This window comes from Cupressus sempervirens, chromosome 10, assembly GCF_028749045.1.
Source record: "Cupressus sempervirens isolate cs-2001-9-10 chromosome 10, ASM2874904v1, whole genome shotgun sequence".
Classification (NCBI taxonomy): Eukaryota; Viridiplantae; Streptophyta; class Pinopsida; order Cupressales; family Cupressaceae; genus Cupressus; species Cupressus sempervirens.
The window spans coordinates 351,829,829-351,847,145 of NC_143127.1; the positions used below are offsets into that span (position 1 = coordinate 351,829,829).

Genomic DNA, 17,317 nt, shown 5'->3' on the forward strand with positions numbered 1-17,317 from the left:
ACCAACTTTTATTAGAAAAGCACATGGGTTTTCTCCAATCCACACATCAGGACTCATGCACCCAAAAAATAATGAGTAGAAAATGACACGCACTTTCTTTATAAATGTAAGTAAACATGTACAAGTACAGGCCCGGCAAAACTTTAATGACACAGAAGTCTTTGGTATCATATAAATCGCTCATAACTTGTCAAGGAAATAAAGGCCATTGAAAATGCCTGAGAAAATGGCAAAAAAAGTGGTTCCGAGTGTACTTTGCTGATTGGTGGTGAAAATGAAATGTAAGAATGTTCATACCATAGAAGGTTTACAATATGGAAATATATGCATAGTGCAGCATTGACATTAATTTTTAACTTGTTCTTAGTGGAGTAGGTACAAGCACAGATAACATTAATTTGTGGTCAGATCTCTTATATAATACCTTACTCCATTAGTTTTACTCCATCTCGTTCTCTTATCTTCACAGTGTTATATTACACACTAAGAGGATTTGAACAAGATGGGAGCTTTGAAAACCAAATATCTTCTTTTGTGGATGGTTGTGATTTGCTTGTGTAAGGATAATTCCATAACAATGGCAGATGCAAAAAGGTTTGTGGTGGTCGGAGGAGAAAAGTGGCATTTTGGGTTCAATTATAGTGATTGGGCTCTCAAATCTGCTCCATTTTATGTCAATGATGTTTTGGGTACTTGATTTTCCATTCAGTTTTTTTTAGTCTATTTGATTTATATGCATGTAAACAAGATATATTTTTGTATGTGCATTTAAACAAGATATATGTGATGTACTGGCCTGTTCTAATGAGATTTTATGTTGTTGCAGTGTTTAAATATGCCCGTCCCAATGGCAGCATCTTCCATGATGTGTGGAGGATTTTTGATGCCCACAAATATAAGAAGTGTAGTTTGCAAGGAGCAAAGCGTCTTGCCCATGAAAATAGTGGTTTTGATGAGGGTTTCAAATATGCGCTGAAGGAGAAAAAGCCATATAATTTTGCCTGTGGGATTCGTGATGGGTTTCACTGTAGTGTTGGCCTCATGAAGTTTAGTGTCAAGCCCATCTGATTGTTCTCATAATACATAAAAGTAGAATGGATCTTAGTTTCTTTTGTAGATCACTCAGAGATTGCTGTTAACATGGGCTTCCCTGAATAAATATGTAGTTAGGTTGGGGAAGTAATTTTGTAGGTAAATTTGGCACATGTTCTATTTCTATTGAGATTTGGGGAAGTAATTTTGTAGGTAAATTTGGCACATGTTCTATTTCTATTGAGATTTGAATTAGTGGTCTTTCTTTCAAGAGTTCAAGTTTTCATCATGAGACCAATTTAAGAGAATGTTACACTATTGAACTAAGTATTGATGTGATTGGCCATCGAAATATGTAGTAAGAAAATCATTTTATAGAAGAATTATCTTTAATAACTTATATGAAAAAACTTTGTAAATATATTGTGTAAAGGTATTATGTTATGATTGTGAAGATTAGATGAATTGTTTTCCCCACTACATTGTGGGTTTCTTTTTATTGTTTTGGTTATTATTAATTGTTTGAGTATAATTTGTCTTTTAAAAGTTGGTATTTTTTAATTATAGTTATAACAACAATTCTATGTTATAATTTATATATTTAGAATATATATGGTATACTTTCAAGTTTAGAGTATTCTTTAGAACTAGATCTAGACCTCCAAAGCTTTTGATGACTTTATATATGTATCATTTATGGAAATAAAAGACTTCATAAATTGTGCACCAATAGTAACTAGATCTCATCCTCTCTTCTTATATGAGATGTCAAGTTTTACTTTTATGCACCACTTCATTGAACTTTAACTTTCAAATTGATTCAAATGCAATAGAATAATAACAAACACATTTTAATTTAGTGTTGGTTCAATGCCAATCATTAGTGAACAAATACACATGAAATGTACAAGGACCATATAACTCCACGATTCTATGCTTATAAAATGATTGATGCAAGTATAAATTATCTATAAACAATGGTGTACACATACATTGGTGATTAGTTCTTATACATCTCTAGATAACCTAGGGGTCAACTCAAATATGTTGGTCATATACAAAAATAAATAGCTTATATGCACATTACATATTCATAGTATGATTACCTCATACCCATGTATCACAAGTACACAATGTGAATAACTTAAAAATCATGTGTTCACATAAAGAGCAAGTAGCGAAATGAAAGTGGTTGTAACATTATTATAAGCATCCTCCTCTATACATGATTTGTTAACATTTTAATGTAGGAGTATATAGAGTGTAAATGCAATCTTGTATCATAAATTTTTGTTTTTAATTTTTAATTTTTGTTTGATTTGACAAATACTCATAAAAGTTATATCTCCTAAAATGTTCAAAAGAGGCTAAATTAGTAAGGATTTTACATTTATAAAGTTTGAATTTGGGCATGCAAGTACTTGAAAACTTGCTCAAAGCTCTAGAATTGAAACATACTCATTTCAAATAAGTTTTGAGCCATGGTCGAAGCCTAGATAGAAAAATATTAAAAATTTAAGTATCTTAAAGTCTTGCAAGATGATTGATTTTTGAGACTTTAAATTATACCTTGATGTATTGAGAACTAGTGAAATGTTGTATATACCATTTCTAAGCATATCTAGAGAACTTAAATTAAAAGAATTCAATCAAGCCCTTAGATCAATATTTATGACTCAAAGACTTGTACTTTTTATGAATGTAGTTAATAATTTTGAAAGATACATAGATGTGCCAAAAAAACACTTAGGGATTTCCTTGGTAGTTGGGAAAGGTGGGGTTAGGAGAGGGGAAGGTAATAATTAAGTCAATTTTTGAAATCTACATAAAGGTAGAAGGATCCTAAAATAAGGGAATCAAAGTTGTACCATGTTGTAGCTTCTAGAAGATTATTTCCTTTATTTCATTTCAAATTTTTTGTTTCAATCACTGATATCCCAACAAAATAATTCATATTCTATTATGTCAAATATGTATATTTTTGTCTTTCTTGAGATTACCCTTTTTAGGTTGTCTTAGAATGGGTTTCTTTTTACTGTATAAACAAATTGTTGAAGAGAGATAGTTTGCACTAGGATTTTAAGGTTGTTTGTTCAAAGTGAAAACTAAATTATTGATTGAGCTAATTTGAACTTAAACTTTGTGTATAAAGTGTAAGAGAAGAAGTATTGTTATGATAAGGGGAAAGCATACAAAGATGGGGGACAAAAAATGAGGTATCAAATGTCACCTTTTTTTCATCTTGAAATCAAAAAACTCAAAAAAACTTTGATGAGAAATTGAAGATAATTAAACTCAAAATTGTGAGATGTGATAAGAATAAGAGTTGGAGTACTCTAAAATTAGTTTCTAAGATATTATTTTGAAAATGGTAAAAATTAAGGCACTCAAAAAAGGGGAGCGCAAAATATGGTCCTATTTTATGTAAAAATAAATATATCATAGCATCTAGTATGCTCACTCTAAAATGTCCAAAAAAATAATTTTTTTTATTTACTCCCATGAGAAGTTAGCTAGCACTATGTAGCTCATCCTAATTTTTTTATGCTAATTTTTTTATGAACGTATGGTTTTTAACAAATTTTCAAAGTGGACACATCTTATAAACATTAAATTTGTGTGTGCTTCCCTACAAATCATCAAAATATTTAATAAATAGTCAAAAAAAACTTAAAGTATGTATAATGGAGTCTAATTTCTCAAAAAATAACTTGCTTTAAATTCAACAAATGAGCCAAAACCTAAGCCCAAAATACTACACATTGATTTTTGACAAAAAATGAATATACTTACAAAAGAAATTAGAGATGAAAATCTTAACATAATCAAAATTCAAAATAAATTATATGGTTAGATAGATAACAAAGAGATATATAACATCATGTAGTATAATTTTGTTATTTTTAAACCATGTACAAACTTGAGTGAGAGCACACACGAAAAAATGCAATTTTTTTGTATGTTTATTGGAAAACACGCATTAGGTCTATTTGAATCCTCCAAGCCTTTAGGGTGGATTACCAAAGAAAATTCAAGCCTTAGACTAGGTGGATCCCAATGTAATTAAGAGGGTGCATGCCAAACAAGGTGTATGCCCTATAGGTTGTACACCCTATTTGGCAATTATATAGACATGCAAAAAACTTTTGACAATGGAATGCACCATATATGTGGCACACCAACTAAATGTAAAATTATAGCATTTCATTGCTCAAAAATGACATTCTTCCCCTTGATCTCATGAGACATGTTGCCCCTTGACCCCATAAGGGGTGTTGCACCTAGACTATCATGCCCAGAGTTTCAAACAAGACAACACACAATACATACTAACAAATTTCTTAAACATTTAAAGAATTCATATAAATAAAATTCCAAATTTTTTCTATAATTATCAAATCCCTTTTAGAAGCATTTACAATTGTCATTTGAGTACAAGAAAAGAATCTTATAAAAACGGTTAAGCCATTATTCAAGAAAACAATAAAAAAGGAAAATGCATATACCAGATTTAATTTTACTTCTAAAATTATAATTACATTTAGATCTTTACAAAAAATCACAATTACATCAATGAAGATCAACTTGTGATCTTTACAACACATAACTTTTACAAATACTCTTAATAATTCATCTTGAAAACTCCAATAGAGAATGCGATATTCTAAGCTTTTGTTCAACACAAATCTATTTTTGAAAATACGTAGAAAACAACATTGAAAACCATGGAGAGCTCACCTTCCAACCTAGGTCTCTATGAGATCACCCACCGAGCTTGGAGAACCAAGGCCAATTGGGTAACAATCAAGCACAAACACAAATACAACAATTATAGGATACAACATTTAACACCATTTTGGCCTTACACCACAGGTTATCGTAGCAACCAATAAGAAGGGTGGAGGTGTGCTTAAACCAAGAGGAGAAGCCAAATACAAAAAATCAAATTTGGCTTTACAAGGCATACAAAATAAATAGCAACTCTCACAAAAATTCTCCCCTTATCACCACCAAAGTGTAAAACAATATATTGGCACATGAAGCCCATACTTCATGCTTATTCCTCTTCCTTCCAGGGAAGAGACTTTACACCCATGGAAAGGCCCAACTAACTCATTCACTTGAATTCCACTACTTCCCTCCCAAGGGTGAGTGATGTCCTTGCACACCTGTAAACATCATACTCTCAAAATCAAAGTAAAAATAAGGCAATATAAATTTATCCATGCCTAGCAACACAATATGGACAATAAACAATACACATATGCATATGTAACAAAATTTGCACAACATTTATATAGGAATTTAGTACAATACATAATTCCTAAAACATGGAAAAATATCCAACCTTTCTCCAAGCTATGGAAAATGAACAATTTGAGAAGGGCCCTCTATCCTTGATGCAATCTCCAAACGAGAGAATCTCTAAAACTAGAGAATGGGTGAATGAAAACTCTATTTTTCAAATTCCCCTCTAATAGGAAACTAAACTTCTACTTTTTCTCCATCATAAAAGAGAATGATCACTTTAACTCCACCTAAGTTTCTCTATTTTCTTGGAACTCCAACTTAGTGAAGATAAGATGGGTAGTTGGGTAAGAACTCTTCCATTTTTGCAATACTTGAAAAATGGGATTCTAAAAGGGTTATAAAAGTGATTTAAAATAAAGTAAAGTCAAAATTAAAGCCCTGACATATAATACTAATCCCTAACATATATTACTAACATGTAGGTAACTTAATTTCACTAAAAGAACACCTTAGGACTATAATAAAGCACTCTAAATTTACCCTAAACTTGAAGTCCTAATTTAATTTAGTTAAAGCCTTCATATGATAATATCATGCAAAAATATATGAATCAAACATTTCTAATTGGTTAAAATTAAGGTTGTGTTTCTTTTTCCAGTATCTCAACCTAACTTGCCACTTAAACATATAACAACACAAGTGTTAAGTGACAATATAAAATATCCACTTAACATTATGAGTGGCAAATCAATTTTCACAAAATGAATCTAATCTAAAACACTCATTCACAAAGTAAAATACTTAACAATGAGGTTAAGATCTCTTCCTTAGATCTAACCTTGGCATTCTTAGTTAATACAAAGGTATAGTCTTAGTTCTCTGTTTTACCATGGTTATTTCTCGCACACTCAAATCACATATCAATAGTCCAAGATAAATTAATCATATGCATAAATGAATTTTAAATCAACTCTATATTCATAACTGAATCACAACATAAAGCATTTCTCAATCGAATTTCAAACAACATTTTTCCATTTCTAAACCATTGTGCATATATAATACTAGCATAATCAAACTAAACATGATATGACCATTTATAGCATTTCATGATTTTTAAATATATAATCCATCTAACCTTTGCATTCAAACATATTTTCATACTCCTCAATAAAATAACCAACCAAGTACATGAATATAACTTATCATCAAGCATCATCAATAAGTTTTGACATCATAAATAATCTTCATAAAATAAAGTGTCTTATAGTATCAAATAGTCTGAATAAAAGTCCAAAATAAGTCCAACATATAGCAAAGTCTCAAAATATAAAGTATCTAAAATGTAACTAAACTACTATGTTATTCTATGATGGGTCAGGGTGAGGCCTCACATCCTCCCCCTAGGCATGAACATCCTCCTAGAGTTCATCAAAGGGGTATGTGTACTATGTTCTCATTTGTGTTGCGTCCTCCCATGAAGTCATGATCTCATCGTTACAGTCCCACTAGATTGTAACCTGGTCTAGTTCTCTGCTTCGAAGTACTAGGTCCATCGGCCCAAAATGCAAATGGGCTCCAATGCTAACTTATCGTATGACTCCACCTGCAATGCATTCCAATCTATAATATGAGACTCATCATAAACATACTTCCTCAATATAGAAACATGAAACACATAATGGATGTGTGACAACCTAGGTGGCAAGGCTAAACACTAGGTAATTGGTCCTATCCTCTCAAATATCTTGAATGGTCCAACAAATTGATATGTCAACTAAGAGCCCTTTCCAAAATGGACTAGACTCTTGTGCAAAAACTCTCTCAAGAAGACTTTGTCTCCAACCATGTACTCTCTGTCAACCCTCTTTGCATCTGTATACTTCTTCTATCTATCATAAGCCACTCTAAGATGATGTCTAATAAAATCTACCTTCTTCTCCATATCCTTGACCAACTATGGTCCAATAGACACTTTGTCCTCAATCCCATCCCAACTAAATAGAGTCCTACAAGCTCTACCATAAACTGCTTGGTAAGGTGACATGCCTAGAGAAGAATGATGCCCATTATTATAGGCAAACTCCACAAGATGAAGGTACTCTTCCCACTTAACCTAGTGATCCATAACATACATCCACAACATATCCTCCAATATCTGATTAATCCTCTTTGTCTATCCATCTGTTTGAGGGTGATATGTTGTATTGAAACTAAGAATAGTATCCAAATTTCTCTGAAGCTCACTCCAAAATGAAGACGTGAAGAATGAGTCTTGATCATAAATGATCTTATAAGGAGTTACATGAAGTTTGACAACATCTCACGAGAACATATGTGCTATTGTTGGTGGTGTAAAGGTAGTATAGATAGGTGAAAATGGGCAACCTTGGTCAACATATTGATTGTTACCAAAATAGCATCATGGCAACAAGAAGACATAGGAAGACCAACAATGAAGTCCATAGAAATTACATCCCACTTCCACTCAGGTATCTCATGTGGCTGTAAAAGTCCTCCTGGATGACTTTGCTTTTCCTTCACTCTCTGACACTAGAGATATCTAGTTACTATACTAGCAATCTGCAATATCATGCCTAACCAATGATACAACTACCCCAAATCTGCATGTAACTTCTTAACACTAATATGTACTGCATATAGTACTTGATGAGCCTCTAATACAATTAACTTACATTGATCACTGGTAGAAGGTACATAAATGTGTCATCTATGTCGTAAAAGCCCATCGGACTCCAAGGAATAATCCACATTCTTCCGTACTAGGGGTCTCTAAGAATGAACAATCTAAAAAACCTCTATGTACAACTTATCTTTAGGAAAATGGCACACGATACACTCTCTCAAATCTATGCTAGTAGTCATGGATGATTTCACATGTCATCTCCTACTCAAAGCTTCTGCAACCACATTCTCCTTCTCCTTGATGTAATGAACATCAAAATCATACTTGCATAAGAACTCCATTGATCACCTATACCTAGCATTGAGGTTTGGCTGAGAAAATATATATTGTAAGCTCTGATAGTCTAAATGAAGCTCAAAACAATGACCTAAGAGGAAATGTCAACATCACACCAAAGCATGGACTACTGTAGCAAGCTCTAGGTCATGAGTAGGATATTTAAGCTCATGAGTCTTTAGCTTCCTAGAATCATACACTATAACTTGACCATCTTGCATAAGAACTGCTCCTATTCCATCCAACGAAGCATCTATGCACACAAAGAAATCCCATGATGGATAAGGCATTGCAAGAATAGTAAACTGGTAAGTTCTCTCTTGAGCTCTAGAAAGGCTTTATCACAGTTCTCTATCCACTCAAACTTCTTTCCCTTCCTTTGCAGAGACGTGATGGGATGATCCAACCTAGAAAATGTTAGGATTAAACATAAACAGAAATGACAATTACATGCAAATATAACCAATATCAAAAAATAATAAATCACATAGAAGAGAATACAAGACATAAGGATTTAACGTGGTTCACCCAATCCCTGGGCTACGTCCACCAACAACAAGTCCAATATTATTATTATCCAATGATTACAATCTTTAATCCCTTACATTTCAATATTGCTACAAGAAGCTACAATATCACCATACATTATGAAAATCCCTAACCCTAAGGCCTTTAATACAAGATTTTTCCACTTACTAAATTAGGGCTAGAGTAAGTCATCCTATAGAAAAATAGCAATCGACACCTTTTATAATAGTAGTCATTTTTTGGCTTCGAGGGTGCTGCCCCTGAAAACCCCCAAAAGAGTGTTTCACCTTGACTCCACCATGTACCATGACAAGAAATGCACTTGGGCATTTCGTTAGGACCTCACAAGGGGTGCTACCCCTTGACCCTGTGTTGGGGGCACTACCCTCAAACCCCTGTAGAAATAATCTAAGGGGAAACCATGCTGAACAAACCTTTGAGTTTGATTAGGCTACACATCACAAATGAAAATCCTACCACAAAGCATTTGTAGTAACCTGCTAATCCCATAAAACTCCTTACCTTAGTGAAATTAGTAGGTGCAATCCAATCCATAATGACTATAATCTTTGATGGGTCCACTAAGATCCCATCATCTATAATAACATGACCTAATTAATGTATCTTAGATCTATAGAAGTCACACTTCTTCAAACTTCCATACAACTTATTCTCCCTCGGTAGTTGAAATATTTGTCTCAAGTGCTCCTCATGCTCCTTCTCATCACGAGAATAAAGCAAGATGTCATCAAGGAACACCACCACAAACTTATCCAGAAATGCATAGAATACCCCATTCATGAGACTCATGAATACAGTTGGAGCATTTGTGAGGCCAAAAAGTACCACAGTGAACTCGTAGTGCCCATACCTCATGTGAAAAAAGTTCTTGTGGATATCACTTTCCATAATTCTCAACTAATGATAACCCGACTTAAGATCTATCTTTGAGAAAACACAAGCACCCTTAATCTGATCAAAAAGATCATCAATCCTAGGAATTGGATATCGGTTCTTAATGGTTTCTTTGTTGAATTGTTGACAATCAATACATAACCTGAGTGATCCATCCTTCTTCATCTAAAAAATTACTAGTGTTCCCTAAGGTGACACACTAGGATGAATATGCCCCTTCTCTAACAACTCTTCTAACTGAATCTTGAGCTCATTGAGCTCCTATGCAGTCATCATGTATGGTGCTCTAGATATAGGCTCAACTCTTGGCACAAGATGAATGTGAAAAGAAACTACTCTAGGTGGGGGCAAACCAGGAAGCTTAGAAGGAAACACATCTCTAAACTCCTGTAAGATAGGAAAATCATGAAGAGGAGTCTCCTTCTTGGACTCCTCATCTCCATCACTAATAGTGATGGAAAAAAGATAACATCATTTTTTCATGCACTGCTTAAGCTGCATAATGGATATCATACAAAGGGATACGAGGTACTCTGGAAATCATTGTGGAAGTGCCATGACTATCTACACATTCTATCCTCTTTTGTCAACAATCCATCTTGGCATTTTGGGCATCTAGCCAATCCATGCCAAGAACTACGTCATAGGTACCCAAAGAGGTAATGTGAAGATCAACCATGGTAGTCATGTCTCCAATGTGAATCTCATAATGAAAAACCAAGGAATCAAGTAACACTCTAGCACATGAGGCTAACTCTACCTCCTAAGTGACATCCTATTTAACTACCACTAGCCCACAACACTCCACCACGAATGGAGATATATTAGAAGAAGAAGCTCCATAATCAAACAAAATAGAGACTTTATTACCTTATATCATACCTCCAACCTTAATGATTGTGTCCTGGGGCTCTCCCTAGCTGTTATGAACCGTTGCAAATACTTTGTGAGATCTACCTATGTCACCTACTAAGCTCAAAAGTAGCCCCTCTCTAAAAATATGATGTTGAACCTTGTGAGAAATCTCTAGCAATGTGACCTATGCCACCACAAGTTTTGCATGGTCCTCTAGCTTGAATCTAAGTACCTTGTGACCTAGTCTACTAAGTACCTCCATTCCTACTAGATCCACTGAAACCACCCCTATTTAAATCTTACCCAGCTATGTGTAAGGGGTATGTTTCTTCTAATCTTATCTAGGACCCTAAGGTTGTCACTGTTACTTAGGCTTAGAGCCTGTATAACTTTGTGATGCTCCCTATCTATAATCATGTTGTGGATGTCAAACTTTAAATGATCCTCTTGAATGATTCCTATTCCCTTTACAAGGAGGCCTCTAATGTCCTAGAGACTATCCTGAGGTATTCTAGTTCTGAAACTAATTCTATCCTCACTTGTGGATATCCTTATCTACTAAAGTTGTCTCAACTACCTCTATAAAGGTAGTAGGAAAGGCTAGTCAAACTGAATCTTGAAGTAGTATATTAAAATCCTTGATAAAATGATGAATACATAGTTTCTTGTCCCTCGTATACTCAACATAAGGAAGGAGCTTAAGAAACCTACGCTCGTACTATGCTATTGTAAGACCTCTCTACTGAAGATCATGAAAATCCTTTATATGTCTCTGCCTAAAATGCTTTGAAAGGTACCTATCCCTAAATATTCTTATAAAAGAATCCAAGGTGAGTATGTGAACATGCACCTCACCTAAAGCCTCCTCTTTCTACTACTAGGTAGAGCTTGAGTCTCAAAGGAGATGCACCAAAAGTCACACCTTGTGATAGCTACCATAAGGACACAATACAAAGCATCAATGTAAACTCTGTAACCAAGCCTCTACACCAACACATCAGTATATCACTTGAATATGGGAGGTTGGAGTCGAATCAACTCCCTAATCTCATATCCTATGTCTCTAGGAGCTCTCTCCACTATATGTGCCACTAAGTTAGGCCATGAAAATATTTTCTAAACTGACTCAACCTCATGATCATCACGACCCTAAACATGACTAGGTGGAGGACTCCTAGTCCTCTCCCTGATAACTATCTGATGGCTACCTGAAATCATCTTCTTTGATTATGGAGGTGCAGGTGGTAAATATTGTTGCAAAACTCCAATCAAGTTATGAAGTACATCTAGAATGTCTTGATTGAAGTTTGAAGGTGGGTTATATGGTGGTACATGATCCCCTCCTAAAGCCTCAACCTCCTACTCTATCCCAACATTGGTCAAACATGAAGCTCTAGGATCCCTACCTCGTCAACCACCTCAACCACCCCATCCAACTCGATCAACTTGAGTAACAATTGGCATCTTATACAAATATTAATGTTTTTTCATAAGTTGAAATGTAGAGGATTAAATGATCATTTACTATGCTAAGAGTAACTACTCTTGTTAAATTTAATATACTATGTTGATATTTGTGTTGTAAAATTTTCAATGTATAAGATGGAAGTATGACTTGTATGTTAAGGGGGTTGCATTTAAGTTTATGATAACCTTGATTAGAATTTTACTAATGAAGTGTTTACCTATTTTGTTCAAAGTTCACATACAACTTTTTCTAGGGAGCTACTAGGTTGACAAAGAAATTCAAAGTTTGCTATGTACTAGATAAACACTATGTTCAGTAATCATACAAATCTTGTTTCTAATTTTTTAACACTTAATAAGGAATTTTACCATCTTGAGGTTGCAACCCTTTATCTACTAGACACCCTACTAGAAGACAAGTCCTGAATCCTAAAATTTGACTAAGTCTGAAATCTTGAAGCCCTAAGATTTGGCCAAGTCTAACATCTTGAAGTCCTGAATTTTCCTAAAATCTTTATCTTAGCTCCTAGAGATGGAACTTGTCTCAAATGAATCATCTCATATATATATATATCTTAAGTATCAACTTAAACGATATATTTTATACACCCCATAGTTTTAATACTTTCCCTATAATAAATAAATCTCCTACAATAATATGTGTGTGTCCACCTTAACTCTTTTCGTTTAAATATCTATCAAACAAAGTTTATATCAATTTTAAACTTACATAAAAATCATATATTATTAAATTAAAACAATACTAAATTTATAAAACTACGTTAAATATATTTTAAATTATATATATAATTTTACAACATAGTAATTTATATATATTGAATATAATACAAAAAAATTATATTAAAAAATCATAAACAATTAAATGGACAAATAAAAAAGATCCTAAATCTAAAACTAAACCTATTATATTTATACTCACATGCTCCCATAAAGAGAGGCAGAGTGTCCTCTTGAACCATGCCTGACAAAGTGTCCACACAATTTGCATGGAGAAGGGACTTCGTCACCCTGCTTCAACCTCCATTAAAATTAAAAAAATATATCTTCACCAAAATTGAAGGAATTTGGGGAGTTAAGGGCACACGTTGGTAGGAGATTGGAATAAGGTGGGGCCCACTCCCCCTACCCCCTGCCTAATTAAAAAAAAATTCAAAGAAGAACCCATATTCAAAGCACATCGCTCATGTGCTAGGAGTGTGACAAGGATGATAGGTCACACACACTACACTTATGTGGAGAAAGTGATGGTTCCCCACTCAAGGGGTGCTGCCCCCACATCACCATTTAATAATTTGGGGGAAAATTGCACTGATAAAAGTAGGAACAATTAACTTTCAACTCTAATTAGGCTCCATATATAAAAATTAGGGTATAGGGGAAAGATGGAGACATGGGAGAGTGGTGGGGAAGGTGGAGAGAAAATAAATAGTGCGAGAATATAGGGGGGAAACAGAGAAAAGATTTAGGTTTGATAGATTATGGTTACACATTTTAGGGTTTGGGGGATAGACCGAGGGATACTGAGGGGGGGAGGGGGAGAGAGAGATTATGGATGTAGGGTTTAGGGCATAAGTATGATTAATATTTTACAGAATAGAGGGGGAGATAGGGAGAGGTGGGGAAGATGGACATAATGGAAAGATGGATAGAGTGAGCGAGGGGGAGGGGAGGGAGAGGGAGAATGTATTTAGGGTTGATGGATAATGTTTATAGGTTTTATCCTTTCTCCACCCTTCTCTCTCATTTTTCCCATCTTCTCTCCCCGTCTCTCTCTTTCACTCTCTCCTAAGTCTTCCTACCTTTGTCTCTTTCTCTAAACCCTACACCTTTAATCCTTTTTCTCTTTTTAAATCTCTTTTACCCTCTCTCACCCTCTTCTCTACCTCTCTATCCATCCATCCCAATCTCTATTTCCATCCCTCTCCTACCTCTCTTCCATATCATTTTCTCTCCTCTCACTTTCTATTTCTCCCCTCTAACTATTGATATTATGTGTGTTGCACACATTGCATAATATTGTTCATATTGCATTATGTAATGTTGCACCTAGGAGCACCTAGATGGATATGCAACATGTAGAAATTCCCATGGAATATTCTTTATGAATTGTATTGTAACTTTGTGATAATATTTGATGTAATTATGTAATATTGGAGAAAAATAATTAAATTCCCAATATTAATGCAAAGAGAAAAGGAAAGAAAGGAAAGTCGAGCAAGACAAGGCTTAATAGGTTAACCAAGGGAGAGTTTGTAAATGTTGGAAGCATGGCATGGGATGTGTGGATTCATGCTTGTTCACATGGATTGCTTGTTTGTGTCTATGGCTTTGATGGCTTTCATGGTTGTATTGCAATGGTGTTTTTGTTGAATTTTACATGGTGATGGATTCTTTTGTAGGTTGGGTTTATCCTTCAATAAGGGTTTCCCAGAGTATTTCTCGTGTCACATTTTTGTTGGTATGCTGTCAATTCTCTTACATGTGGATCTTAAGTGCTTATTTATTTTAAATCTATCATGGGTTAAGTGGAAACGGTAAATTTTTTGGTTGCAAGTTTCCTTACATTAACTTCACCCTCTCTTTTTTTCTTTCTTACTCTCCATCATATTCTCTATTTCGCCTACCCCCACCCCCCCCCCCCCCCCCCAATCTCTATTTCAGCTATACCTTCCCCACCTCCCTCTCTCTAGTTCACCCACAACTTTCCCCCTCCCTCCTCACCCACTCTCCATAACTCCTTCCTCCTCCTCTCTCCTTTCCTCTCCATTTCTCATAATCATGCACTATCCCTTTTCCCCACAACTCTCCCTCTCTCTATTTCACCTATCCCTTTCCTTATACCTCCTTACTTTCTCTCACTATCCCCATCCCCATCCTCTCTCCCCATCTCCATTTCCATTGATCCCAATCTCTAACTCTTTCCATTCTCTCCCTATTTCGCAAAACTTTCACTCTCTCTATTTCATGTATCCCCCTCTCTCTCTCTCTCTCTCTCTCTATATATATATATATTTATATATATATATATATATATATATATATATATATATATATATATATATATATATATATATTAGGGATCTCAAGTGAGATTAACCTGACATGTTACAAAGTTTTCTAAATATCATTTTTTCTTAAATTTTTATACAACACAAGCTAACAATGTGAAAGCAATATACATACACATCAATTTCACATAATTAATTACAAATACAATTTTCATTCCTCAAGGGGTCCTTCACGTTGAGTCACATTTAATAAATTTCTATTAATTAGTTTTAATCTCAAGTACAATATATGTAATCATAAATGAATGGCAAATAGATAATCTCATAAGAAGATATGTAAGTACAACATATACAATGAAGAACATCCAAATGATAACATCCATTGTGCATGTTGCAAGGTATGTAATAATAAATATGAGTACATCAAAATATAATAAACCATCCTGCAGAATCTCAAGGTACAAGATACATGAATACTATATACATCAACTAACTAGAAGTCTCCAAGATAAAATAAGAATGGTAACGGTACAACTACATCAATGAACATCCAATATCTATCAATCTATGGGGAAATCCAAATGGTAAGAAGTTACTACATCCCAACCTCGTGGTAACCCAGTCGAGCACCACTCTCACTATGTAGGGGAGATAATATACGATCCACACACAAAATACCAAATCACAAAAGAAGATCCTAAGCAAGAAATCCTAATAGCTCAATCTACCTCAAGAGTAACACAAACTACTCATAAAGAAAAGATAACCAGAGTCAAAAGGCCATCAACCAATACCAACATCACATGCCAACTTCAACAACCAAATACCAAGCACAAATCAAGTATCAAAACCAAATAGATATGATCATTGAAATAAAAATCCATTTCCAAATCAAATACAAAATGTCAAAAGCACAACAACCAAAAAACAAATAATTGTCATCAATGAGAGAAAATCACCAAAAAATCCATAAATAAATACAACACAAGAGGTAAATACAAAATTTATAGATGAGACTCAAGCTACATACTAGGGAGTGCCATCACATGGTCAAACTACTTGAGTTACCTTGGCCTAGTATCTCACTAGTCCCCGAACCCTCAAGTGTTGAGTTATCCTGAATTGGTCACTTTGGACTCCAAACCCTCAATGTGACACATGTAGAAATAAAAATGCCCTCTCATGAAGATGAAGAACACTAATCATACCTCTCAATAGGTATCATCACATTCCCATCCTTATCCTATACAATTACTCAAGGCATAGGTGAGGCAATATCTCTAGTTATTCTTTTAATGCTATTTTTAAAAATATTAGTTACTAAATTATCACTTATTACATAACTTGTGATAGGTTACCCTAGTACTGGCCCCTTTGGGCCCCAAACCTGTATTGTAAGCCACTCTCATAGAAATGCACCTAGAAAACCTCTCATAAGATCACAAGCCACAATTGTGTCTCGTACCACAAAACAATAATAATCTATTTTGGTTCCATAATAGGAAACCTAAAAATACATTGGTTCTCAAAACCCAATTCATCATAACTGCTCAACCAAATAAATATCATGAACAAAAATATCAATTTGAATCATAAAATACATCATCACACCCCATCAAATAAATAACATAAAACAAATCTCACGCCTTTGATGTACAATATAACTTGGCTAGGTAAAAAAAAACGTAAAACAAATATGAAATACATATCACAAGTCTCAGAACAAAAACCACAAAAAATAAAATAAAAACACATATAAGGATACAAGTTTCCAGTTATATCACTTTAAGTTAAATAATTTTTCTAATATGTAGCTAGGCCATCAGATGTGTTCAATTATAATGCTTTGCATATTCCAAAAGAAAAAATATAGTTTTCATGATTAAATATTTTTGAATGCATAATGATAATAATAATCCATTAATATAAACAATAACAACATATTTATAATTGAGATGGTGAGGAAAAGAGCTATCTGATTGCTCCATGGGTTCCTAGGACTATTTATGGCTCGAATAGGGAATCAATTCCTACTAGAAACTCATTTTCTACATTGGAGAGGGATTTCCCTACTTCAACGGAGGGTCCAAGGGTTGGCAATGTGGCTATGGACAAACACAAAATTTATACAAACCTAAATCATCATCCATTGATCAATTGGTTGCCCTAGGAGGAAAAGGCTATACTATGGAAGATCTTCATGATGAGCTTCTTGAATTGGAGGAACTAGACAAAACTAGAGGCATTGAAAAATTAG

At 34.2% G+C, this 17,317-nt stretch overlaps 1 protein-coding gene across 2 annotated transcripts; it reads left to right on the plus strand.

Annotated features, from left to right (window-relative positions):
* The first annotated feature begins 338 nt into the window (after positions 1-338).
* LOC149534034 (uncharacterized) lies at positions 339-1,451 on the plus strand. 2 transcript variants are annotated; one of them, XR_016356901.1, is made up of 3 exons: positions 344-689; positions 827-1,191; positions 1,246-1,451. XR_016356901.1 is itself a non-coding variant. In XM_089804188.1 (2 exons), the coding sequence occupies exons 1-2, from the start codon at positions 503-505 to the stop codon at positions 1,066-1,068; spliced, it is 429 nt and encodes a 142-aa protein (XP_089660314.1). In that variant the 5' UTR covers positions 339-502; the 3' UTR covers positions 1,069-1,451. The 2 variants fall into 2 exon arrangements, 1 of the variants encoding a protein (XP_089660314.1); XM_089804188.1 differs by having other exon boundaries at positions 339-689; positions 827-1,451.
* Positions 1,452-17,317: the final 15,866 nt, after the last annotated feature.

Coding starts and splice junctions, on each gene's coding strand:
- LOC149534034 (XM_089804188.1), top strand. CDS start 503: ATGGGAGCTTTGAAAACCAAATATCTTCTTTTGTGGATGGTTGTGATT. Junction 690..826: donor TTATGTCAATGATGTTTTGG/GTACTTGATTTT, acceptor ATGTTGTTGCAG/TGTTTAAATATGCCCGTCCC.